The following is a 27,927-nucleotide window of genomic DNA, read 5'->3' as shown; positions in this document are numbered from 1 at the left end:
GAAGACATTTTTGTTTAATGACCATTACTTATTGATTTGTTTTTAAATTCTCAGGGAAGTTTTTAAGTGGCAGCCATCCTTCCCTGTTCTTCCTCCCCACAACTTTTTTTTTTTTTAAATCCCAAAGACTTCTAGAAATGACATGACAATCTACTGAAGGGGACATGTCATTGTATACAAAAATATCAGATTAGCTCTTTTCACTGAGTTTAATTCAATTTCAGATTCATTTCTGTGTGGAAAAGATAACTAGTTTGCAGTATCACTGCATAACTCGATCCGAGATCTACTTAGAGTGCCCTAATGAAACAACATTTGCCCATGGATTTTGTTCATTTTCCACTCCAGTGATCCCTCATCACTTTAGCAATGATTTGTTTTCAAAAGACAAGCCCAGAGAATTTCTGTTGACCATCATCTGTTCTGTGGGACTGACATAAGTAATTTTCCAGCTATGAAATACTTTGTAACCCATTATACATTTACGTTTCCTGTTTGTTCTCTTGTTCACTGAATAATGCTGTTGATTGCTGTTTACTTTTAAGACCACTCAGTGGCTTCTCTTACCTGTGCCTCAGGACATTTGGTTTTGCTTCAAGATCACTGGTTATTTTCTCATCATGACACTTCAGGTTTACCTTACTTATATCTTTTGTTATTTTAGATTGTTTCCCTACATTGAGGCTGATTTGAGATCCACTAAATGAGGGTGTTAGACGATGTCAGAAGTACGTCATGACATAAAGGATTTGGGAAACGGGGAAGATAGTCTGTGGTGAAATGTTAATGAAAGCCCAGGGAGACAAAGCAGTTTTTGAACTGGTTTCCTGGAAGGTTTAGCCTTCTCAAATAGGCTAGTGCTCTAGGACAGAATTTTTAATAAGAAAGAAGTCAGAATCTTTCAATGGTCACTTAAAAGAATTAGCAAATAAATAAATAAGTAGGTAAACAGGAAATGAAAACGCTTTGAGAAATATTTGACATCAGATAAGATTTAAAAATTACAATTGAAGTATAATTTGATGGCAGAAGGAATGTGATCAAAGAGAGATTTTCTGCCCTCTGCATGTTACCTATTTTGAGAAACTACAGAATATAATGCCAGTGGTAGCAACTGAAGTAAATATGTATATATTAGATAACAGTTTATAGTGGAATGTTTTTTATGAGCACAAATTCATTATGAAACTATGCATTTTCATGATTTGTCCATTAACTTTTCATGTATTTTCAATATTTAAACCTAAATGTCAGAAGACAAACTTTTCAGGTTTACAGTGAAGCAAAACTACCTCATGAATTGATGTGGTCAGGTCTGGAGAATGCTTAAATAAATGAAAGTTTATCCTAGAGATGATCCTTAATGTATTTATGCATTATGTCAAAGTAGCAGGCATTAAAGGAGTTCCTGTCACCAGGATTGAACTGCTTTGTGTGTTAATTTTCAAGGAATATTTGATTTACGTGCTTTTTAAATGTCAGCGTGTTTATAAAATTCAGGCCTGAATTGTTGGCAGCGTTTTGGTAAAAAATGTTGCTGTTTAGAGTTTCTGTCTTCAGATTCTGCACTTTGAAATCAGTAGGATTTTCAGCCATTTGAAAACTGAGCGCTGGGAATCCTAAATTAGATTGTCTCAGAAGTCTTGTTGCTTTTTGGGCAAGCAAATTTTAATTAAAAAGGGATGGATCAAAACAGCAGGTTTGAGATTTCTAGATAATGAGTCATGCAGTGCTTTGATATATATATATCTTTTAAAAAAAGTGCAAGGAACAATAAGACTTGACTAGATCCTAGAAGGAGTGCTTCAGACTTTGAACACTGTGTTTTATGTCGTAGCAGATACACAGCTAAATCAGCAGGACACAGGGGACCTGCCATGTGCAGGGCAGTAGACGAAAGAGTAATTGTGGAAGCTGTATTCATAATTCAAGGGATGAAAGATGGTCACTGTTTGCTTTATGGGGAAAAAAAAAAGCTCCTAGAACTGATATTTTTTTCTTCAGTTCCGTAATATCAGGAAACTGAGCCATTGTGAGAGGCAGAAATAATACCTTTGCTCCTCTATTACTCTTCTGTGTGATCCCTAAAAACCGATTTTTATCATGCCTCAGCTTCCCCATCTGTCTTCTGCACACAAACATTTCAAGATTTGGGAATAAAGGATTCTGTACTGATGCTGCATATTTACACTTTAAAAAAAAAAAAAGTGTTAAATTATGTTTTCTTCTTATTAATGTTAATTTACCTTTTTAGTTTTCTTTGGACTCCCTTCTCCTAATAGCACCAGGAACAAAGTGATCAATGTTCCATTTTTTATGCACATGATGAAACAAGGAATGTTTGTATATTTCAGTGCACTGCAAACATTTATTTTTTATTTTTCTTAATATTTTGTTGCAGATCAGTGAGTACAATGGACAGATGCAGGGAGTTACCAGTGGAGGATTTGCATCCTTGACGTTTGATGGCACTGTAGGAACGCCAGTCATTCCTCGAACCTCTAGCAAAGTGTACACATTCATGGATGAAGAAGAGAAAACAATTGAAGAATTACGTGTTTGGGCAGCCAGTAATCTTTCCATCTCTGGACCAGCAGCAAAATTGTCTGATGTTCAGCCAATGCTGTTCTTTGATCTCACTTGCCAGCTGGTAGGAAAAGCAAAAGTGGATGGATCTTCATTTCTTCTAAAGGTAGATTTATTTTTTAAATAATTTGTTAAATTGATTCATTAAGACACTTTGATGCCATTGTGTTTTTTGGGTTTTTTTGTAAACCAGACATATACATTGTTTTAAATAATGTTATGGAGATAAATATTTTAACGTTAAGCAAACTTATGATCCTTGACCATTTTATTTCTATGAAAACAAACCAGAAACCAGTTCTCTTAAAGGTGTTCATCTAATTTATTTTTAGAGAGTTTTTTTTTTTAAGATGGCATTGGTCTGCATCATCATTTCACAAACACTTGTGGATAAATACTGCAAGATTTCTTGCAGTTGAAAAATATTTTTAGTTTTAAATATTAACTTTTTTTTAGTTAGCAGCAATTACTCCTCAGTTTTCTCTATGTGCTGGATATAAATACTGCAGTAACTAGCAGTATCTAGAATCATAGAATCACAGAATGGTTTGGGTTGGAAGGGACCTCAAAGATCATTTAGTTCCAACCCCCTGCCATGGGAAGGGACACCCTCCACTAGATGAAGTTGCCCAAAGCCACATTCAACCTGGCTTTGAATGCTCCCAGGGTGGGTGCAGCCACAGCTTCTCTGGGCAGCCTGTGCCAGGGCCTCACAACCATTGTAATAAAGAATTTCTTCCTAACGTCTAATCTAAACCTGCCTTTTTTCGGTTTGAAGCCATTCCCTCTTGTCCTATCACTACACTCTCTGATGAGCAGTCCCTCTCCCACTTTCCAGTAGGACCCCTGTAAGTATTGGTAAGCTGTAATTAGGTCTCCCTGGAGCCTTCTCTTCTCCAGGCTGAACAGCCCCAACTCTCTCAGCCTGTGTTCATAGTAGAAGTGCTCCAGTGGTCTGATCATCTTTGTGACCCTCCTCTGGACTGACTCCAACAGCTCGATGTCTTTCCTATACTGGGGACCCCAAAGCTGGACACAGCACTCCAGGTGGGGTATCATGAGAGCAGAGTAGAGGGATGAATCACCTCCCTCAACCTGCTGGCCACACTGTTCTTGATGCAGCCTAGGACACAGTTGGCCTTCTGAGCTACCAGTGCATACTGCTGGCTCACGTTGAGTTTACCATCAATAGAAAATGAATGAATACATTGTTACCTATCTTGATAGATTCTTAATCTGCTTCTTTGAGTTATTCCTAAGTACTTTGGGGATCAGTGGTCACTGGAAGCACAAAATGCAAAGTGCCGCACAACAGGAGTGTACTTACCAAGGGTAAAAAGGAGGTTTGCATAATTTTCCTGGTTTGTAGCTCCAGATCTATCAATCTGGTGTTAATATGAAACTCCTCCATATTTCTTTTTCTTTCTAAGTTGATTGTTAAAATGTGAGTGATGAGCAGCCTGTTATTTTTCATTTTATGACTTCATAAAATTATTTATTGGTTCTACTGTGTTAAACTGTATTGCTACAAATTTTTCAGAAACAGCACACTACCTGATTACATTAAAGCATCAAAGATACTTCTCATGTAGAACAATGCATGCACAACACAGAAGCAAACCTTAAGTGTCATTCTATAATAAGTTTTGCAGCTGTTAAAATATTTCCATATAATTATCCCTTGTGAAATAATGTAAAATGACACCTAGTTAAACTTCAGAACTTTGTGGCCTGTAATTAAGCTGTTCATTAGTAAGTATATGTTCAGCATGGAAGGACCCTTTGCAAGGACAGAGACAAGTGCTATCTTAAGTTCTAATATCATCCTTATGCCCTTTTCTGTGTTGTAAGATCCAAAGTTGATTTTGTCAGTTTTGTATAGTGAAGATAATGACTTGTGGGGGGAAACATAGGACAGACTTAGGAAGTCAAAAGTTTGAAATCAGATGACGATAGATCAATTTTTCTGGTATGTAATTCCTTTCAGAGTATATTTTTCAGTTGTATAAAATATTAAATGCTTAAAGGTGTCTTAAAATACATCAGACAAGCCTAAAAATCGTAGACTGACTTTGGTATGCTCTTGCTAATTCCTGCAAATGTTGCTAATGAGAGAAGAGAAGCCTTTCTGAAAACTTGCAGACAGATCTGATTATTTTGTAGATTTGCTAAACAAAAAAAAAAAACAAACAGAAAAACCCCAACACATTCAATAGCAGCTCAAATGGAGTGATGATTAAATGTTAGTTTGTGGGGGGTTTTTTTGGCTATACCTTTTATTATAATGATTGAAATGTATCATGTCATTTCAAGTATATCAGTTGCATTAATGATTGGCTAGACTATACAATGTAACGACTACTTTAAGCACTTTAAGCACTGAGCTCGTGTAACTAGTGGGGATCACTTCAAACACAACTAAAATTAATTTCAGTGATATTGTGCATCACCCATGGCATAACTTTCAATATTACCCTTGATAAATTAATTGGGATGTGCTCAGCACCTGAGGTTGATAAGATGTAAAGGCGATGTCACTAGCTTTTTGGTGACATACCTTTTTCCTCAGAATTTTCTTAATCAAACTGATGGAGACTAAAGAACATGCTAGAAACTATTCTGTCACGTTTGGATTCTGTAAGAGTTTTACGGTTACTCCTTCCTTTCCTTCTGTCTGTCAGTTAAGTTGTGTAGAGCTGTGTCACACTGTTAGCATATGCTGATGAAGAGAGAAAAAGGTTTCATTGTGTGTCTCCCATTTCAGTGCGGTGCTGACCATGGTGATCAAAGGTTGTCGCTAACTATTCCTTAGCTCCAGCCTGTTCAGATTTGTAATGGAACCATTTGCTGCTTCTTATCCAGAATTAATTTCATCAGTGCTGGATTTTAGGCCAGTGTTGGTATTTGAAACTAGGGTTTCTGTGTTCATATCCATAATTTGACTAAAGTGAACCTGGCAAGCCCTTGCAGTAGAGAGTTTGATCTGTTTTCATATTTCTGAAAATAAAAATAGACCAGCTACTCTTTTTCTTGTAAAGCAAGATTTCAGCTTCCTCTGTGGCCCTGTTAGCCCTGTTAGTTCCTCTCGTGAAAGACATTTTAAAGCTAAGGAGTCATCCTTGTGTCTGACAGGAAGCATTCAAGTAATTTCAAACCATTTTCCAGATCCATCTCTTAAGTTTAGAACTGCCACCTTGTCCCAGGTAAAGCCAGTTGAAAAATAATGGGAAACTTTGCAAACTTTCGGTTCTTTATTTTTGCCAGTGACTAAATTCTTAATATATATGTATTCACTAAATCCGTGTTTCTCAAGCTCAGTTCTGGAAAAGGTTTGCTAATTCAAGCAATGGGCAGCCTCTTTCAAAAGTGGTTTTAAGTATTTCATGGTGCAGGATCAGAGGATAATAGGCTTTTTTTTTAATCTGTTGCAGCATGTACCACCTCATTATCTGGGTCCTTCAGAATACACTCTTATTTGGGAACATTAATTTGATGTTATGGGTCATTTTAACTGTGAACAGTTTTCCCTTTTATCTCTTGATTTGGGATGAGTATTTCTCATGAGTTATTCTCGGTGTATTTACACATAGCTCTGCTAGTTCTTAGATCTTTTCCTGTGGGTCCTTTGATCCACAGCAGTTAAGCATAAGGGGTAGAAACTCTTTAAAAATTAAGCTTTGGTGTCTTTTTTTTCCTCCCCCTCTGCAGTGCCTAACTCATGGAACAAATGTCTTGTTATCAGAAACTCTGAAAATTAGCTTCTGTTGAACCTATATGCATGAAATCCTATGAAATGCAGCACTTTAGTCTTGTAGTCCACATGCCTCTAGATTCTTCTTCTTCTGTGTCAGTATTTCAGACCATTATTTTGGTTGATATTTCAGTACTTAAGTGTACCAAGAACTTAGCTTTCAGCAAGCCATTTTTAGAATTCTCATCATTAAGTGTACATTAAATGCTGCTGTTTTTTCTAATATGTTCTGAGTAACTAGCAGTATGTACTGATGTACATTAGTATTTAAGGGAGTATATGCTGTGTACAGTCAACAAACTGTAGCCAAAGTGGTTAAAAAAACCCCTATAGCAATATTAAAATATTAAGTATAGATAGTTCTGCATATGCTGAGTTGCAGTAGGCTACATAAACAGCTGAGGTTTTGCTAGCACTGACTTTTTTCTTAACACTTGATCATACTATCTATAAGAGGGTATTTTGTACTCTGTAAAGAATAATGATTTTTTTAAAAAATCAAATTTAAGCAATTTAAGGACTTAAAGACTAAGATTCCAATTAAGATTTCCTATTTTTACCAATTTTTAATCAAGCATGTTTTTAAAAAACAAACGTTCTTTAAAATCTCAATCGAAAGTATTCTGAGCATATTGAAATCCTTCATTTTCATTGCAGGTATGGGATGGCACAAAATGTTCCTACCCAACATGGAAGGTGCCTGTGGAAGCAAGAGACCTGGAAGGAGAAAAAGTTCTTCTTCATCAGCTGCGAAATCTAACGGTGGACATTCTAGTCTATGATAACCATGTACAACTAGCAAAATCACTTAAGGTATTGCACAGTTTGGTGTTTCTAATGCTCATTTTCTGGCCTATTTTCTGTTTAGAACTCACTTCAGAGAATGTATCAATTAAGTTCTGCTGTTAATTAGTTTCAAATGTTCCTATTTATCTTTCACCATATTTCCCATACATTTTATTGGAATGCAAAACTCCTTCAACATCTGTAAAACAGCCTCATTACTCTAAAATTGCCATGAAAAAAATTCTTCCAATTAAGCAGTTCTTTCCAGACACTGTAATATCATGTGTAATCCTGTGAAAATAATGCACTCAGAAAATGTATTCTGTGCTTCAGAGTTATTTTTTAAATTATATAAAGTGGGGTTAAATTTGTAGTCCCATTAAAGGCCCGTAATTCTAACGTCAATGAAAGATTTTCTGTTCTATAAACTTCTGCAATTTGCAGTGCAATCTTCATTTAGTGGGTCAGTAATGTTGATTATGCTTAGATGGAGAAAACAACAGCATAATTAAGCATTTGATCTTCAGCAATACTGCCATCTTGCTTTTGAATACAGTAAATTAGCAAAGAACACATCTTTGATTTTATGCCTTGCCCTCTATACCAAATCATTGTTTTTAAGGAAGTGTTTACCAGAAAATGAAGATAAGTGATAGCCATTTGTTAGGTTGGGGCTATCAGCAGACCTGAAATCAGTTTGGAATATTAATGCCTGTTCATAAGTGAAATGACAGCAAAATAACTTGCCTTTGTATTCATCACAAAACTTATTCACAAAAGTATTTGATTACTTAAAGGTTCACTTCAGAATTTTTCTCATGCGAACTTGTATAGTTAATGGATATAAATAACTGCTGATGTTCAGTGAAGACATACGTTTTGAAAGTGAAGGAAAAATATTTTAACATTAATAAAATATATTTTCTTGTGTAGCTGATGATACTCCCTTTATTACTTTCTCCCATTTATAGTCAGGAATTCCCATTGAGTAAGTGGTACATGGGAAGTCTTCATCAGCTCTGGTTTTTATTTTCATTTCCTTTAAGCCCTTTCTTTCTGATCCCTAAAATATCTGTGCCTTGCTGATTATTGCACTGTGTAGACAAATTTCTAATGTCAAATGAAACTGTTAAGAAACAGGTTTGGCCTACTGAGCTACACCAGCTTTTTCTTCGTTGTGGTTGTGTCCAAAGTTGCAGGAGTTTCACTCAGGCAAGCTGTAGAAGTTTTTAAGTTAGATCATTTTTTAACACGGCTTTTTAGTGGATTTTCTTAGTGGAGTTACTGAAAAAAGTGCTGATATCCTACCGGAAGATTTATTGAGTTCAGGTTACAATAAGTGGAATTAATTTTATTTCACAGAATAATCTACAGGTGATAAAATTTTGAGGGACTCTTTCTCAAATGGAAGATTTAACAGGTTTGTTTCTAAATACTAGTGCAGATCATGTCATATCTTACAGAGTATTTATTATACTTTCTTACTAATCTGTGTAATATTTTATTTAGTTCAGTGTCTTTTAATACAAAGGTGGGTTTTTTTAAATCATTTAAGTAGAAGACTGGAGAGCATCTAATGTATGTATGTGCACCAGTGTGATCATGAGAACAGTGTGGACAGAAACTGTTACTAGGTGTTTTGGTTTGTGATGGTTTCAGAAACAAGAAGAGAGCAGTATTTCTCAGCCATCTCTTCTGCATTTGACAGTATCTTAGAATTGCCTTTTTTTAATGTAAATTATTATGGAATTGTTAGGTTACTCTCCCATGTTGTCATGTACCATTTGCAATGACAGTTGCAGCTCTGAAATGGTGTTTTATGTAGGAGCAATCTGTTTTACACAGCCATAATACCAAAAGACAGATTGGAGGTGGGGCAAAAAAATCCCCAGCAAAATAAAAAAACAAACCTGAAAAATTGTATCTCAGTATGTGTTCAGGCAAAGAAGCTCTGAGTAAACACTGCAGTCTAGAGAGAATGCATCATGTATTACAGTGAGTTTTCAGTAAGTCCTGGAGCACAGTGTCAGGGATAACCCTGCAAGAGTTTGTTAAAAGCTCCTTGTAGTGATTGTCCAGAGAATGTTGAAGATACGATCATTTTACCCCATTTTTTGAGACATTCAAATGACATTTACAGTTTTTAATGGAGAGAACTTACGTAATATTGAAGGTACACTACAGTTGATATTCTAAGTAGACTTTTGTCCCCTGTATTTACTGGCCTCCCTTTCCTACTGGGTAAGATTGTGGCTTCCCAGCATTTCCTGCTGTAGCAAAATACAAACAGAATTTTCAGAAATCTCATCTCTGAAATAAATTAGAGAGCTGCAACTGAGCACAGACAATGCTGCTTTTTTTCCCTGAATTTCTGTCTTCCTCTGTCTACTTGGGATGCATGAGGCTGTCTCATTACCCTGGGAACCCCAGCCTGCAACAAATTTTCTGCACTAGAGTTGCTCCTCATAGGTTGTAGTTTGATCTTCTTCAACTTTTCTTATTACAGTTTTTCCAGAAGCGAATCCTGAGAAGGGTTCACACAGACCTTGGCAAACAACTCGGGAGTAGGTCTGTGACATGGGTTTCTCCCTCTGGGGCATTTTGTTAGATGTTGAACATCAAGGTGAACATCAGTGGTCAGTCACTGCATAGTGGGAGTCCAGCTGTCCTCAGCTGGTTGGAGATTTACTTAGGTATTGTTATTGGCTACATGGTTCTGTGCATTCCTCTTAGGGCTTGATGCCATCAAGTTTGTTGCCATGTGTTTTCTGGATAGCACAGGTAAAACATTTGTGCTTGAGCATGAATAAAAATCCTAGTTTGTAATTTCACAGTATTTACTTTGTGTTAGGTATCTGCAGATGCAGGATTCTCGTATTTTCAGCTGTTCCTTCCACTGTATGCAATGCCATGTCTTTGTTGATTGTAGTTTGGACTAAGAAATCTCACTTTCTAGTGGCTGAGTCACATTTCCAACCTGCAACTTGGATATTATAGCAGTGTAACTCATTTAGCTTCCTATTTTTCAGGTCTACGTAGAATTCCTTTGACCTGTCCCTACTTCTGTCTTTGTACTCACAAAAAGGGGGAAAAAAAAAAAAAGGCAAAACACCACCCCTCCATTATACCCATCCGACAACCAAGTCCTCCAAACTCTTTAATGGATTTAAGTCGGTGGGTTTTATTGCAGAGGACCACACTTGAATGCTGTGCATGTGCTTCTTCTCATGCAAAAAGATGGGACGCAGTTTACTCACTAAAAACAGACTGTTGATATGATAAAATGATGACAAATTTCATTGAATATTACCACCGATGAAATAGGCATAAAAATTAGTACAGATGATTTCATTAAGTGGTTCTTGTACATAAAGGCAGCCTCTTGTCATGACTGTGTGGCCAAACATGAACCTTTGACTGCCATAATAAATGACCATTCCAAATTCATCAGTGGCTTAAATGTGAACATAACCCCATAAGTTTTGAAATAATTATGAGAAGTTGCTTTAGTTGGCTAATTACAAGGAGCTGCATGTGTGACTTCATTTCAATTTTTAGCCTTAATATGTATTTTTAAAATAGTCATATTTTAATTAGACTGCAAATAGGGTATTCCTATATATTATGTTCCTGCAAGAAATATGTTCTTATTGCTTGAATTTGATTTTAAATGAACTTGCTGTAAATGAGGTGGGCAGTTCAGAACAGCTGTAAAGTCAAGTAAGGAGTTGGGTTTGTACTATGCGTTAGCGACGGATCTGTAATCGTGACGTTTGCTTTAAGGTAGATTATGATTTCCTCTCAGTCAGGTACATAAAGACTTGCTCTGTCTGCAGGCATTCTGCTCACAGCAGAAACCCGGTAGCGTTTTCAGACCTGGCTGTTAGCAGCGAGCAATGCTGCCTCCCGAAGGAGCTCCCAAGAAGCTGGCGCTCCGTCTCGCACAGGAACGATCTGGTGCTCTCGGGTGATGGTCATGACCTTCCCGGCTTTCTCAGTGTTTGGCAACGCTGATGACAATGCACCTCTCTAATGCGGTTCTTACTGATGTTAAAATATATAAATTGATAACATTTTCAGAAAAGAGATCTAAAAAAATGCGTGTATAGGAAAGTCTATTTTTATGGTGATCTTATGTCTTGGGAAGTCGAGTGTTGCACTAAAAAAATGTATAATGCAGTTGACTTTTATATGACTTTCAGCACAGAAGCTCAGAAGAAAAAAACCAGCATTTTGTATTCTTGGCTTCAGGGCTCCCCTCTTGTATGTGCAGGAAATAGGTTTTTTTTCATACACTGTTTTTTTTAAATAAAGCCTTCAATTATCATAGAATTTTTCCTGCTTATAAAAAATTAGTCTTGGAATAAAAAAAAAGTAGTAGTTTGGCACTATTTTGTTGACATAAGGTTATTTGATGAGCAGAGTTTAGCTAAGAACTTAAAAAAAAAAACTTTCTACAAAAGCATTTGTCATAGTCATTAGGCTAGTTTTGTAGTATGACTGTCTCTGGTGATTTTGAATATTTAACATAATTAAGTGAAATTTAGCATCTGGAAAGAAAATAAAAAATCCTCCAGATAAGCCTCTTAACTGCCTTCTAAATGCACAAGCTGTCCTGCTGATATGCTTTGCATGAACAAAACGAGCAGCCCCCTAACAGTGCAGATCAGTTGAAACTCAGGTAAGAGCTCTGTGCCAGAAGCAAAATAGGTGCAGGCTGAAGTACACTTTTTTGTCCCTGGTGTCTGAGTTTGAAGATACACTGCCTTTTTCAAGTGTGATTACTGTTTGAAGGAGCAGTTTGATACCAGCATTGTATAGTTATAGTCTGTTCCTTGATACAGAGCAGAATTCCTGAATCATGATACTACTGTATCTGCTTTTATGCTTAAACACATGCATGTCTAAGACCTGGCCAACCCAGCCAATAGGAGTTCTTTTTAGGTTTCTACGGGTTAAAGTGAGAGCTGAAATAAGACTTAACAGACTGGCTGCTGTTGATTGAAGAAAATTCAAAAGAATTAATCATTTATATAGGGTGCTCTAAAAGATACTTAGAGCAAATGTAAACCCAGGTTATTGAATGTGTGTAGCTTGCCAGCTCGATCTTAGATTATGCTTTAAAAAAAAAAAAAAGGCTGCTATTTAATTTGATTCAAAGGCCTTTAAAACACATCAAAGGGAAATAAACTATGTAAATCTCCAGATTATCTGCCTTTAGATCCCTTTAGAACCCTGTTACGGTTTGGGGGTTTTCGGGGTTGGAGGGGAAGAATAATAGGTGTGGTATTTCAAAATAAAAGCAAAGTTATAGAGACAGTTTTGATGTTCAGCAGTCCATTCTTTGTTGATAGGTACTTGTATTAGTTAGCCTAAGTCTATTTGTGTAACTTGACAAAACTTTCAGACAACACAAAATAATTCTAAGCAAAAGAAGAGGCATATTCTCCATGTACCCAAGAAGAAAACATAGCAGTGGTACAATCTTTCATTTAGGTAGTGTGTGTGTTGCCTTTTGTCCTGGTGCTGAAAAACTGGTATCTGTAATCTAAGAATGACATATGATAAAGAAATCTGGCAAAGCAGATGTGTTTGCATATATACAGAAACAGATAATATGTCATGCATGATGATGGACATGAGGTCAGTTGCGGAGTGAAATAATACATGGAAAAATCACAGCACATCAGTCACTGGAGGACTGTGTTTTGAATATAAAAGACAAATTGCGCCCTCAGGAAGCAAAAACACTGGCTCATTTGATCTGTCGTCTTAAGTCTGCTTGAGAATCAGACTTTATAAAGCAGCTAAGCTTTTATAAGCTGGTTCTGAATCAGCCTGTGCTGCCAGTAACATTGTCTGATAAAGCAAAATAAACAAGTCACCCAGAGAGGTTTTGGAGTCTCCACCTTTGAAAATGTTCAAAACCCAACTGGAGACAGCCTGAAGAAACCTGCTTTGGCCATAGGCACTGGGCTAGTCAATCTCCAGCAGTCCCCAGGAACTTCAGCTATTCTGTGATTCAGTGAAAACAGGGAAGCTCTTTGAGGCCTAGAATATTTCAAGTAAATACCTAACTTTGTGTTATCATTTTTTTTTTTCTTTAAGATTGGAAGTTTTCTGAGAATTTACAGTATTCATACAAAACCAGCAAATGCTGACAGTGAAGGAGTCCCAAAAATAGAATTTCATCTTCATGGTGGCACCTGTTACGGTCGAGGAATAGGAGTCTTACCAGAAAGTAACCCGGATGTTAAGGAACTAAAAGAGTAAGTTCCTCCCTCCCCACGTGTTTCTGGAAAACTCTAAGATAAAGTAACAACTATACAGTTTAGGACTATAAACATTTGTAAGAACCAGAAACTCTGGAACAGAATGCCCTTAGCATTGCTAAGATGAAGAGTAAGTATTTGGGTGGATTGGTAAATAAAGACTTAATTTTTCAAATTGGATATACAGTAGGAATTAATATTTGTATTTTATGGCGCTGTAATAAGACCTGGCCACATTAACATACTTATTCTGGTTTATAGTGACATGTAATCTTTTAAAGATACAAGCTATGGTTAAGGAAAGAAATTAAGCACACTTTAAGCATGTGTATGTGGTACTTGGACACAGTTACTCCAAAATTAAGCACATGCTTCACTGAACCATATCACATACATATGGAAAGGCTGAGTAACCAAAGTCCACATCCTTTTATCCGGAATGCCGTTTCCAGTAGGGCAGATTTCTTTTGGCACTATATTGTGTTTAAAGTTTCAGAAGTGATTTGGGAATGAGTGTATCATCTGCATCATTACTATACACTCCTGCAGCTTCTGGCTGGCTGGAGTTTCATGTCCATGCTGGAAAATTTATGTCTGAACATTATACCTGTCTATCGCTAAATAGTAGGTTTCGTATAAGTGTATGTATAGTCATATATATATACTTATATATATGACTAAAGATTTCTCAAGGTTATAAAATATTTAGCCATTTATTTTTAGATTCTTAGAATCGGTGGATCTGGCAGACAGTCAGAATATGGAAAACATGTCTTCACTGGAATTGGATGGCACTTTTAACAATGTTACAGGTAAGAGCAATTGAAAGTTGGCTTGTTCTTTCTTCTAGCACATCTGAAGTCAAGATAAGGTCACAGTTCCTGCTTTTCTAAGTGTATAATGTTACCTTCCCATACAAAGCCTTAGAGAATTCTCTTGGATTACCGGAGTGTCTCACAGCAGAAGCCTTTCTTTTTCATAGAAAAATACTTTCTTAAGAGATAAAGAATAAATTATTAAACACTGGTGGTGTTAATCATACTATATTAGATCCTAAAGAGTGACATAGCTCCCTCCCTCTAAAGGGGAATTTCCCAGAGATAAGCATTGAAAACACTTCTAACAAGCTGCTTGTTGAGGAGCCCTTCTAAAGCCTTTGGATGGACAGTTGTGTCAGTGGCAGAGTTACAAGGTGTAGCACGGTGGAAAAGTCTTAAAGACAGTTCTGCAAATTCAATATTATTCTCTTAATGACATTTTAAGCTGCAAATAAGAATAAATAAAAGTTAATTAAACTGTAGAGCCAACTGAGCATAGTCTGCATCTTTGCTTCTAGCTTATAAAATCCTATGTTACTTAGCAATTAGTAACGTACTGTGACAGTGTACTTCTCAAAGGGGACAAAAGTCAAGAACAAATAAATGCTTCTTGTCTAGACCAAGCCACTGCAAATTTAGAAAGAACTATTTGCAGGTTTACAGCACTGTTTATGTGTAGTAGAAGTTGTTCAGAGGCACCAGGCATTCCATATTTATTTTTTTTTAATAATGTGTTTATGGTCTTGTCCAAAAAAAATTAAAGGAATGAGGATAGTTTATGTCAGCAGTATCATTCACAGTATATATTTGAAAAGTGTTTATTTTGATGGGCATGTCTATTAAATATATGCACCAATTTCCCACACATATATTAATTCTTGATATCTAATGTTTTTCCCCTGCTTACTTTGCTTTTTCCTTTTGCAACATTGTTTTAATATATCATTAGGATTTCCATTTCCCTTTGTTCAGCTTTTTGTTTTGTGTGTGCATATATCTGCCAGTCTATCTATCTGTTTTGGGCTGTCCACTTGATAAAAAAAAGAAGGAAAGTAATTATGAAATTCTTCTTGATTTTTAGACCTTGAATCACATTTACAGAGATGTCAGCAGTTATCTGTTACAGGTAGGAAATATTTTGACCTTGAGGTGAATTATTTTTAAGATACTAGCTTGAAGATTGAAATAATATCTTTTAGAATAACTAAAAGTAAAAGTTTATGAATGCCACATTAGTTTTATTCCATCTTCAAAGTACAGTGTATTTACATATCCTACTTGCATTTGTTTGGGGTTTTTTTTCTACATGTGAATTTCTGTACCCTGAAGTACACCATGGTCCTACAGCCTCCTGTGATTTATCTTAAAGTAAGACTATAGCAGGTTATTCTGTTGATAAAAGTGATGTTGAAGCTGGGGAGGGAAGAGAAGCTGGAAATTAAGGTAAAATACATACCTGTGATGGCCATTTCTCATATTCCAAATATTACTGTGTTTAATGGGTATGCATGGCTTTTTTGTGTGTGCTGCTGTTTTGCAGTGTTAACAGATCATCAGGATTTGAACAACACAGAACTGAAAACAGTTCTGAACAGCACGGCTCCTCAACAGTACCGCATTAGAGCAAAGCTGAGAACTTATAAACCCCAGAAGCTCTGTCAGTCTGTTAAACTTCACTGCTCCAAATGCAACACTTTGTAAGTTTTTCACACAATGAAACTAGTTAGGAATTGCTCTGTATGTTTTGGGATGCCTCGATGTTCAGTGTATTCTCATATCTTTTCGTGTAAAATGAGCTGAATGTAAATGGGTTTAATTTTGAGCAAAGATTTGAAACTCACTGGTAATAGGAAAATTTCAAATCATCAGATGATTTCCATTTAAAGAATCCTTTGAGTGCTTTCATAACAATTTTTCTTTATTTTCAGATTTAGCAGTGCAGTTGCCATATCAAAGTTGTATACAAGTACTTGTTTCTTTCTTGCAGTTTTAAGATAGGATATGCAAAAAGGTGTGATGGTCTCCAAGTAAATGAATAAAACTTTGACTAAAGAATATCTTCAAGAGAGGGTATCTTTTCTTGATCCAAAAATATCAGGGAAACACTATTCACCTTGATACTTTTGTCTTTTGTTTCTGACCTGAGTCATTTCACTGACCAATTTGTCATTATTATTTCTCCCTTAATGCTGTTTGTCATTGTATCAAATAATCTTTAATCAAGTAATCCTATGCCATCATGCCATTTCTGCTGTATATTCATCTAAAAATGAAAATTTATTTTAAATGGCCTATTTTTGATTAAAATGCTGAGTGGCATGCATTACAGTGCTATTCATGGTCATCTGAATCCTGGGCCATATTAATTTGCCTGACTTAGCATCAGTCCTGAGCAAACAGCTTTATTGTTGCTGGTGTAAACTTGCTTCCTTTAAATGACAGCACATTAGTGTTCTCCCAGCCTTTTGAATTTTTTTTTGCACGTTATAGATTTATTGGATGCAAACATTCCTGAGACAAGAAAATGCCTTTGCTATCCTTCTCTTACTGCTTCTGGATGCAAAGTAGCAAACGTGCAGCCTTATCAGATGTTGTTACTACATTCTCTTGGTTGCTAATGTAAAAGGAAGTGCTTCATCATCTTCACAACACACATACAAGTGAATGGTCTTTTTTACCAAACATAAAAAAGGAGATAATTACTATCTCTGCCACTTTATTTTCTCTCTATTGATATGTTTGCCAGCTCAGCATAGTAATAAGCATGTAGAGTTGATAGAATTTTGTTTGTTCCTTATGGAATTGTCTTTGGCTTCTAAATCATTTTTCGATATTCTTGACTTTTTAGTGTCTTCGCTTCTGTTCTTTTGAGTCTCCTCCTGGTTTACATACCACTGCCTTGTTTTTCTGCAGACTTAGAGAAGACTTTAACCAGATAGATTTGTGAGGGGCTTCAGTTACCGTATTTCCTGCTACTACTACTGCCATCCTGCTGCAATGATGGGATGACTTGCAGTGCTTTTCCAGAAGTTTAGCTTCTCTTTTGGGTGAGCTAAGAGGCCCAGGAAGGAAACATAATTTAGGGACGTCCTTCCCTCCCACGTGTTCTGCTGTGGCAGAAGTTGTTTCATGCTTTAGCATATTCTGTAGAGCCTTACTGAGCAAAATCTAGTGCAAGTTTGATCCTTTAACGCTTTAAGCAGTAAGATGTATATAATGCTCGGGGTATAAAATCCTTGAGGGTGATGTGGTTTCGGTTTTTAGACTTTGAAACTTCTCTGTAAATAGCAAAACACTGATATATGTGGATCTAGCTTTATTCATGTATACATAGTACAGAAGTTTAAATCCTCACATTTAGTTTGGTTCAAACACAACTTGTTCCATTCCTGCCTCTCTGGGAAACCTACAGGCAGGCTCTAGAGGCTGGAAGAGTTTAATGGGTGTACCTGGAAAGATGATGTGTTATGTTAGGTCCGTTGCTTTTGCATTTAAATTAACAACCCAGGAACACAGGCAGAAAGAGTTTCTGTGAAAAGCACAGTGTTCATGAAATGGAAGCTTTCAGGGTCAAGAAGATCTCTTGTGTACCAGTTCTACAATCATATCAGAGTAAGATCAAACTTTAGTTTCACAGGCAGGAATTGTTCTGTTCAGCGGTGGAAGCAGCTGCTCTTGGGTTTGAAAGCAAAATCATCACAATAATCTGCAGGAATTGATGATAGTTTTTCTGTAACTCCCCTCTGGTACCTACTTTCTTTCAGTGTTTTATGAAGTAGCCCAAGATTTTGGTTCCCCTCCCCCCCTTTTTTTTTGGTTGTCCTTTTTGTCACAATTTATATTCCACCTGAAGCCAGCACGTCTGTCCCACTTATGAGAAAGCATTCTAATGATTTTTTTCTTTCTGGGAAAACCACTGGCTTTTTACCTGTTATTGGTAATATAGGTAAAATTCAAATGGCCTGCTTTATTTCTCTGTCAATGACAACCAGAAATGCACGAGTGATGCACTCCCAGCAGGACAGGAAAGAAAGGGTGTGATGCAGAGTGACAGATTTTCCCTTTGTAACGCATATGTGAAGCTATTCTTCTCTTGCTCCTTTTTCTTTCCCCCCTCCCCTCTAAATAGGCAAATGAAAACCAGGCTATAACATAAAGCTTGAAATTACCTAAGCTTGTATGGTCTTTTTACTCTAGTGAAGTGCTGTACAGTTGTGTGGCCTTTTTCAAGCCCAACTAAAATCTCCTAAAACTGATATATTTGGTTTTCCGTGGATTTATATATGTGTGGATGAAGCCAACTAAGGTGCTTCCACTCCTAAGTAAGGTTAGATTACTTAATGTAATGGGAATTAATTACCTTTTCATAATCTTCTATAGAACTCTAAATATTTACAATGATATAACAACAAAATTATTTTTCCTGCATATAATTTAACTCTCATGACTGTATTTTAATATTTATTCAGAGTACTGCCTGCCTTGTTGAGAGATTGCCTGTGGAGAAGCTGTTTGACTTTACTTACTCATTTTGGAAATTGTTTCAGGATGGAAGTTCCAGATGGAGATGACTTTGACTTAATTTTACAAGGCTCTGCAGTTACTGCCCCCAACCCAGAATTGCACAATACGTCCTGGTATGATTCTGTAACGTGGACTACACAAAACCAGAAACAAAGGAAAATAGCTATCCATTTTGTAAAGCACGATGAAATGCTTCAGCAGCCTGAAGATACTTTACTTATGATAGAAGGTAAGATAAATTGCAGATAGGCCACATCGTACAGCACAGTGTCTACTCTGAGTATCTAGAAATTTAAGTTACATTGAAGAGGTATTCAGATGGATTCACTGATGTTCATAAAGGCATCTTCAAAGAAATAAAACTCTGCTGGAACTAAGTCATATGTGAAGGTCTTGTAAGTTGCTTCTGTCTATTTTAAAACTATGCCAACAAGTTTATTGTTGATTCTTCTGAAATTGACATCTGAATGATTTTTTCTAGCTGTGCTTACAGATACTTGGGTTTGATTTGAAAAAATCACCAAGTCTTCTAAACCCCCATATTTTCAGTCTTTATGTGGAAAAGTTTAGGAAGGCTTCTGATAATACAAGCCTACAATTAACTTTGTCAGCCTCTGGATGTCAGTGTTGTTTCAGATTAATAAAGATTCTCACAGCATGAGGGGGTTTTTGTTGGGCTTTTAGCAGATTTTCTCAGGGAAGAGAAATAGCCACTGAGCTTTAACCAAAGCAGTTTAGCAAGAATAGTAATAAGGAATGCTTTGAATAGAATACAGCTAATAAATAACCACATATAGCACCATTCTGAGTTTAAAAGAATCTTCAATTGTGCTCAAGTATTGGTGTGAATAAGCCAGTGTAAGTCAGGTGGTCCTTTGTATAAGGGTTACTGACAAAACCCCTTCTGTTTTCTGCTTTGTTTGATGTTCCACTAGTTCTGGTAGCTGATTTATTTCTCACATATTCCAAACTTTTTTGTTTTGTTTTGTTTTTGTGCAATCTAACCTTATCTTTGTGAAAACAAAAGAAAAAATAATTATTGCTACTCTGTTTTCCTAAAATAACTGAATAATATAACTTAGTAAATCTTTTTTTCAGATATTAAAATGCCAGCAACTACACGTGTGTGTGTGTGTGTATGTGCTTCATGTTGAAGAACAAGGAAAAGACATAATACATGATGAGCCTTGCCAAAGCTGCATGCTATTGTAGTATTTACCTTTAGCTTTTTGGAGGTAGAGATTTTGAAGTCACCCTAGAAATCTTCCCAGCTCTTTTGTAGATATGGCCTCAAGGGCCAAACACATTATGACTCTTATTAGACAAACATGGGGTAGTTTTTACTCATTTATTAAACACAGCCAGTTTTGCTTTTCTATTCTGTTCTTTCCCATAATTATTATGATGAAACAAGGGCTTATTTTTGAGTGTTGGACATCTATTGGGCTGGAATTGAGGAAATAGTTGGATAATGGATGGAATTCTACATGACCTTAGAGCGAGGGTCATCTTGCTACAGATGAGTTGCCCTGAACAATGAAAGGTTACGGTTAGCAAGCAGCTTCGTGCTTCTTGCATATCCTGGTTACTTGTACATTGCAATCACCAGGATCCATACCATTATCAACAGCTGGCAATTCTCTGTGTTCTGTGCCAGTCTCTTAAAAGCCAGAATACATTTGCTCAGTGTAACTTTCTATTACAGCAAAGTTTAAATTCTGAAGACCTTTTAGCTATGTCAGTTAAAACTACTCTGCATTTTGTATGTTAATCCCATGAAAGAGAGTTTAAATGTATGTGAGAGACTTTATCTGTGTCACTGTGCTTGAAGAACCTTTGTTTTCCAACCTTTGGGGAAGCCATTTCAAGTATGTATTCCTCGGTTTATTTTTTTTTTTTACTAGTAGTTAAGTTAATTGAGAAGGTTTAATGTTGTGCATTTTTACATCACCAGTAATAATGCCATTTTATTGGGTTTATTTTATTGTTTGGCTACCTCTGCAACACAAGTGACAAATCTATGCAAGTATTACTTGTCATAAAGTCCTTGAAACATCTTAATTATAGTTAGTGGCAAACACAGATGTAGATGTATTTTAAAACAATTTTCTCACCTTTTTATTGTTGTTCATCAGCTGATTAAATCATATTTTTATATTGAACTGTTCTCTGTGTGTTAAATAAATAAATTTGTAACATATCTATCCACTGAATTGGTGAAATGTCAGAACGATTCCGTACTCAGTTCTGCAGTCTGTGCTACAGAGACTGAAGACAGGTTATTATGTGATTTGTTATAAATGTGAAAGAACTTTTTTCCTGTCAGTGCAATTGGAAAATCGCAGGGTTCCTGCTGTAATATGTTTATTTCTGCTGTATTCTTAGCATGGCCCCATTTTAGTACCACTCAACTTAGTTTGGTGGTTCTGCATTTCCTACCTCATGTCAATTCTCACAAGCTTGAATAGCTAATAACCAACCATAAACTGCTGGTTAAAAATTAATAGAATTTTTGCCACGTAAAAGCTGAAAGAATCAGTTACTTAGGAATAAAGGTTTGTTATTGTCCAGTGTTTCCCCTCCCCCAGCCCCCAAAGAAAATTGCTAGTAAAATCATAGTAGATACTAAATTACATGGAAGTGATGCTAACTAAATACAACTTCATGGTTACAGTGAAAACTGTGAAGAAGGTACTGATAAACGTATTGAGTTCAAGAATTATAAGGTTATGGACTTTTTTTTTCTTTTCAGTTTTTCATAGTGAAGCTCAATTTTTACTGAAGTCCTGAAATCAACATCTATTCCACAAAGAAATTCAAGTTGTTCAATTTATTCTTGATGACAATCTAAAAAACCATGTTTTCCTCTTTTAATAGGTGGAACACTAAAAGAAGTCTGGAAGCTTACAAAAAGATTTAAATGTGTTATTCCTGTGAGATCCACAGAAGATGATCTTGAATTGTTAGATCTTTCAGCTCCTTTTCTTTTACAAGGGAACATAAAATATTATGGGTAGGTTGAAAGTATTTATATTTTAGTAGTTGCAGTAATAGAAAGAGATCCCCATCCTCAGTAATTGAAACCAGTGCTCAAGGATTCTTTGATGAAGAATACATAACATGATCAGCAGTACTGAGTTGAGGGATGGAATGCCATACTACTACCTTGTATTGAAGGACTCAACTGCAGCTGGGCTTTACCTTGCTCTATACATCTTATGCTTTTAATTACACAGCACCCGGGGTTCAGTCTTGCCTGTGGTGTGTGGTTAGGGCAGGATACTACAGAGACAGAAAAGCTATAAAACTCTTTAGCCTGCAGAATGCCTAAATCTTGCTCTTTTAGTCCAGGTTTTCCATCTTTTAGTTTAACTTGTTAGACTTAAGTCAAAACATATGTTTCATTGAAACTGTAAGCTAGGTTTTTTTGTACACAGATAATATATAAATAGAGACACAGAAAGTAATTTCAGGATGTCAATCTACATCTCATTGTGTCTCTTATTCCTTGTATTGGGAAAGCTTGGGTTTTGGAAGAAATCAGGAATTTTGGCCAGCCTTTCCCCACCATTTACCATTTATTGAGATCCACAGCACTGCAGATTGGCTTGCCTGTTTGTAGATATCCGTTGCTGTAGGGACAACTTCAACAGGGTTCTGAATTCCACAGTTACAGGGCTGTGGAATACAATTCACACATCTAGGTGTGCCACCTGTGCTGTGCAATACTGTGTACCTGCTCAGTGAGAGCTCAGTACTATGCAGCAGCATGGGATTGCCACGCTGGGAAGTACCAGTCTACTTCAGGCAAGCTGTCCATTCCTCCCTCTCAGCTGTGTCCTGTAGACAGTAAAAAAAATTCTGTGCAGAAATATTGCACATTTCATGCAAACCTTAAAGCTTCCCATAAGGACCTTATGCAACAAATACAGATAATTATTTTTCTTTGTCATATATTGTTCTGACCTTTCCAGATGTGGCTGCCCACAGCTTTTTTTAAATAAAGGCAATATATGGATATTCCTACTGGGAGTGGATCTTCACTAGTACAAAGTATTTCCACTCACACTTTGATAATCCATTTATTTCCCCAGCTACGCACGAGTCACCTCAGACATAGTTCTCTGTTTAAACTGCTGCATAGGATATTTAGGAAGGACCCTCATGAGGATGTTGACATTTCAGAGCTTTGTTCCACATCAGTAGCATATACTTAGCAAAGTCTAAAAATGATTGTGTCTAGTAGAATGAAAAGCTGGTTTTGCTGTAGGAAAAAGCTTGAAAACCTGTACATACACATGTGTGCATATGTATGTGTATTTGTGTGTGTCTGTATATATATATATATGCACTGGGATATAAAAATCAAAATTCATACCTAAGTTACTTTCTTGGAATTTGGGTGGGTTTTTGTAAAGGAGCTTGGCTTTACATAATTTGGGCGGAACTAGTGTTATTGATTCTTATTTGATTTTTATGACATGACATTTTGCATGGAATTCTGAAAGATAATAAATCTCTATTTTAAGTTTTAACTGTAATATACTGGCACACAAGCTTAATTTGGAAAAAAAAGAATTATTCTATAATTTTATTTCTTGAGGTAAACGAGAACAACTTTGAAAATAGTTCTTCAATTTTTTTTTTGTCTATTGCAGCATTTGCTTAGTATGTCATGTGTAAGAGATTGCTTTAATGACTCATAGTTAATAATTTTTAAACATAGGAAAAGCCAAATTTCTCCTATATTTCTCCTGTTGTATTTATAGACTGTGGCACAAGTTGAGATTAATTCCCTGTTTTAAAAGTGAGATGTTTGTATTGCTAAACAACAAATTAGTTACATATAAGTATATGTTTAGCAGTGACATAAGAAGATCAGTTTAGCAATGTAGTGATCAGAGAATGGTTTGGGTTGGAAAAGACCTCAAAGACCATCTAGTCCCAACCCCCCTGCCTTGGGCAGGGACACCCTTCACTAGAGCAGGTTGCACAGAGCCCCATCCAACTTGGCCTTGGACACTGACAGGGAGGGGGCAGCCACACCTTCTCTAGGCAGCCTGTACCAGTGCCTCACCACCCTCACAGGGAAGAATTTCATTCATCTACACAATCTAAGCCCCTTCTTTCAGTTTAAAACTGTTGCTTCTTATCCTGTCAGTACAGGCCTTGGTGAAAAGTCTGTCTCTCTCTTTCTTCTAAGCCATTTTTATATACATAAATGCTGCTCTGAGATCTCCCTGGAGCCTTCTCTCTCCAGACTGAACAACCCCAATGCTCCTAGCCTTGATGTACAGTTTTCCTCCCTTCTGTTCACTGAGGTAGTCTTTTTCCAGACCGAAAGATTTATTTCTTCTTGGGTATAATTCAAAAGCAGCATTGAGGGTTTTGATGTGGTCAAAAGCTCGTGTGTTCAGTAAAATAGTTATTTTAAACACCAATAGAAAAACTTTTGCACTTCCACCAAGTATGGAAATCAGAATTTTATTTTTTTTTTCTGTGCAGCAAGCTTCTGGTACAAATAAATCAGTGTTTGGTTAGTCTCACTCTCTTGTTTTAAATGCTAGGTGCAAGCAGTGTTCAACTCCAAAGCCCATCAAGAATCTAAGTTCCATTGCAGCAGATCAACGACCATCATGGGAACCAACTGAAATAGCACAAGGTCAGGGGACAATATATTGTCCTGAAATAGTTTTGTGTCTTGATTCTGAAGAATTAAATATGAAATAGTTTGGTTTCTTGGTTGCAGTTTTATACAGAAAGCGTGTTTGGTAATAATGTTTGGTTATGCTTGAGTATAAAGCTGTAAAATTTATTCAACTTTTACCAGTTAAAATACATCTACTTTTGAAACCACTACAGTATGAGTTCCAGGATTTTGTATGTTGAATAGTTTCTGCTACCACAGGTGTCACTAGTACAGATGTGGTAAATTTTTGTGGCTGGTACCATTTTTAAACTGTTTACGTACTTGTAGTCCTAGATGTCACTGTTGGTTTTCCTTTTGAAGAACAAGGTTTTCTCACCTGTACTATAGCGAATCTTACTTTAAAATTAGTGCAAGATAGACTTTTGTCTTCTGTAAGCCTAATCAGTGCTAAGCATCTTCCTGAGAGGCTGCAAGAAACTACTCAAATGAAAGGAGTTTTACCATAACGTATCTGTGTGTTCCATGCTTTATGTGTTCCTTATGTTACTCCATGTAGTTAACACATTGAAATGCTGGAGAAAAAAATGGACCTTAGACTTCACAACACAATAAGGAAAAAACAGTATTTTCATGTTTATCAGTTCGTATTCTAATATATTAAATTGGAACATCTGGCAGTATCTAAACTTGGTAAAGACTTTATAAAAGAAAAAACTGTACAGTGGTTCTCAAACTGTCATAATTACATACTATTAAACAAATGTAAAGTAATACATAACTGGCAGTGTTACAGCACCTGCAATTAACATGTCGCAATTCTCAAAATGAAAACAATAATCATTTAGTGCTTCCTGGCATTAAAATAATTATATGCATTATTATTCTTTTCATAATCTGTATTTTCAAATGAAACGATAACCTGAATTGTATCAGATCAGGTGAACATAAAATGACTAGCCAATTTAAGTAATCTAGGAAGGACTGATGCAGGCTTGCAGTAACTTTGTATGTTTAAGATATTTTATGTTTCAAGCATAACAGTTACCGCTGCCAGTGAGAAAATTACTTTAGTCTTATGCTGGTATATTTTTCAAACTGCCAGCAAACATTTTCAGAATAAGATTTTACTTTAGCTTTTACTAAACCATATGAAACTAATTGCTTTCCTCAGAAGATAGGTTTTCAGGTGGAATGATACCTTACTGTCACTGAATTAAGAGCAAGTCTCTATGTTTGGCCTGTCAATTTATACTTTTAATTGCAGTATTCAAAGTCAGTTACTATTAAAGCAGGGGATGTTATCAGCTTGAGTTATTATGGTTTGTCTTGCATGTTCAATCTAAGAAGTGGATTTTTATGTTTGGGGTTTTTTTCTTCAGTTTTAGGTATTGAGCCACTCCAGTATGTTTTTATTATGAAGTTTACACTGGTTGATGGAACAGGAGCACTAAATGCATATCTTTTTGATTATGTAAGTAAATCTAGGTAAAGCTACACATGTATGTTACCTATAGTTTTTTACAGGGTCAGTTACAAGAGCTGGGATGTTAGTAATGCTGTGCATCAGTGAAGATGTGCAGAACGTATAATAAAATAGCAGAGTATAGAATATCAAAGCATAAAGACAAAATTGAAGTTTTTAGATAGATTATTTGGTATTCCTATAGAGTTTTATGTGTTTCCATGGCTGAATTTCTCTTTTATTGGCAGTGTTAGGTTATGCAGCCTGAGTGCTGTCTGAATGATGTGAGTGTTTCAGGATTAATGTAGATAAATTCTGGATTAGTTCAAAATCTCATTACTTCTTCTTTTAACACTCAGTAGAATTCTTGATTTTTGTTTCATATGACCATGAGGTAGAAGAGGTCTTCCCTTCCCCTGAGCCTAGGCAGGACTCAGCTATAGCTATACAGATATTTGTCTTTGATTCCAGAAACCACTTATTCATACATAGAATTAAACTATCTTCAGTTTTCTCTGAAGCAACTTAAGATCATTCCTGCTACCCAAGACACTGAAGAACTAATGGTTTTCCTGTCGTTATACACTGTAATGATTTTCCAAAGGCTAAAAATTTGTTCTTTTTTCTTTTATGTCACAGGGTTTTTTCTTCCATATTCTAGTTCTTTGAAAGCTCTGCCCATCCTCACTGTTGTTCTGGGTTCTTCCCAGGTGGCCCACTTCTTCCTTCAAGTGCTAAAACAGGGCACTGGCATGACACATTCCAGATAATGCTTCGATATGTATAAACCAGTAGGGTAATCACTTATTTCTTGATTACTGTTTCATTGTATAATCCTGTCATATCCAAGTAGACCCTCAGCTTTAAGAAATTAATCCTTGGTCTGTGTTTCAGCAGTTGACTTGGCTTGCTAAAAAAGCAGTATTTTATACATGGATCTGGTGGAAAGGGGTGTGTGTGCCCCAATAGTTCTCAAGTTTGGCAAAAATGAATTCTAATTCTTTATTTCTACATACTTGCTGTTCTCCCAGCTTGTTTTTATCTGTAAACACAGTGGGCCTAATTGCTATTCTGTAAAGCAAGTCACTAATGAAAATTCTCAAAATCATCAGGTTTAGGATAATTCCCTGAAGAATCCACTTTAGACATCTCTCATTTTGACAGTAAATTATTGATTACTCTTCAGGATAATTTTCTTTTATTATTTATTTCCTTTTTACTCTGATTTGTAGGATTTACTATTAGAGTAGCAGTTTGGTGCACAAAGGTGGTTTGACCAAGAATTTTTTGTGATGCTTAAGGTGGAGGATTTCTGACTGACTAGAGCTGGTCATTGTTTCCTACATCTCCAGTTTGGTGCCAAAGATGAATTGTATGCATCTAGCATCCTCCTTAGTGCATTTACTCCTTTGCATGCAATTTTGTGCACAGTAGAAATATATGTTGTGCTGCATTTTATGTTTTTTTTACCTTTAGGGGTTTTTTATTATTTGGTTCGTATGTTTTGGATTTTACACACCTGTTTTAGTTAGTACCCTAAATTTTGAGCTGGTATGTCAACCATTTTTAAAAGGGAAAATAATAAAGAAGTGAGAAGCTGTAAAGACAATTATTATAATCTAAAATAGATTAACATTATATTGTATCTTTTGTCCTCCTATAAGTGCATTTGTGTATTTTCTCATTCCAGCAATTCATAGCTGGGAATACCAGGATCTCACAGTAACTTTTTGGAGTAATCTACCTACCCAAATGGAAAATTGTCAGTGTAGTGGCACTTCAGAGTTACAACTTTGTCCAAAATGGGGCAGAGAAACAGTTCTATTTAATGTATACGAATCTGCGTATTTTTCAGCATTTTACTACATGGGTTTGAAAGGGAATACTCTTCCTTGTTTAATTTTAAGACTGTAAGAAAAAATAATATAGGAAAAATGTGTTTTCTTAAAATACAAAGTGTATTAGCAGTAAAGGAGCTCCAAGACTTCAGCAAGTCATCTTTTTCTTCTACTGTCCTTTTTTTCCTTTTACTATTGAGAAACTAAACTGCAAAAGGAAGGTGGGAGAAAAGATTCTAA

At 36.1% G+C, this 27,927-nt stretch overlaps 1 protein-coding gene across 1 annotated transcript in view; it reads left to right on the top strand.

Annotated features, from left to right (window-relative positions):
• POT1 (protection of telomeres 1) overlaps positions 1–27,927 on the top strand; it is a 66,997-nt gene that overhangs the window by 34,399 nt on the left and 4,671 nt on the right. The window contains exons 8-17 of the mRNA XM_084263290.1: positions 2,402–2,692; positions 6,995–7,150; positions 13,232–13,392; positions 14,119–14,207; positions 15,295–15,339; positions 15,754–15,910; positions 18,761–18,966; positions 21,615–21,750; positions 24,305–24,399; positions 25,767–25,858. Coding sequence (XP_084119416.1) covers positions 2,402–2,692; positions 6,995–7,150; positions 13,232–13,392; positions 14,119–14,207; positions 15,295–15,339; positions 15,754–15,910; positions 18,761–18,966; positions 21,615–21,750; positions 24,305–24,399; positions 25,767–25,858 — 1,428 coding nt within the window. The remainder of the gene's footprint in view (positions 1–2,401; positions 2,693–6,994; positions 7,151–13,231; positions 13,393–14,118; positions 14,208–15,294; positions 15,340–15,753; positions 15,911–18,760; positions 18,967–21,614; positions 21,751–24,304; positions 24,400–25,766; positions 25,859–27,927) is intronic.

Source organism: Gallinula chloropus, assembly GCF_964237585.1.
Source record: "Gallinula chloropus genome assembly, chromosome: 1".
Classification (NCBI taxonomy): domain Eukaryota; kingdom Metazoa; phylum Chordata; class Aves; order Gruiformes; family Rallidae; genus Gallinula; species Gallinula chloropus.
The sequence above is the reverse complement of the archived record's forward strand: the minus strand, read 5'-3'. Positions and strand labels throughout refer to the sequence as shown.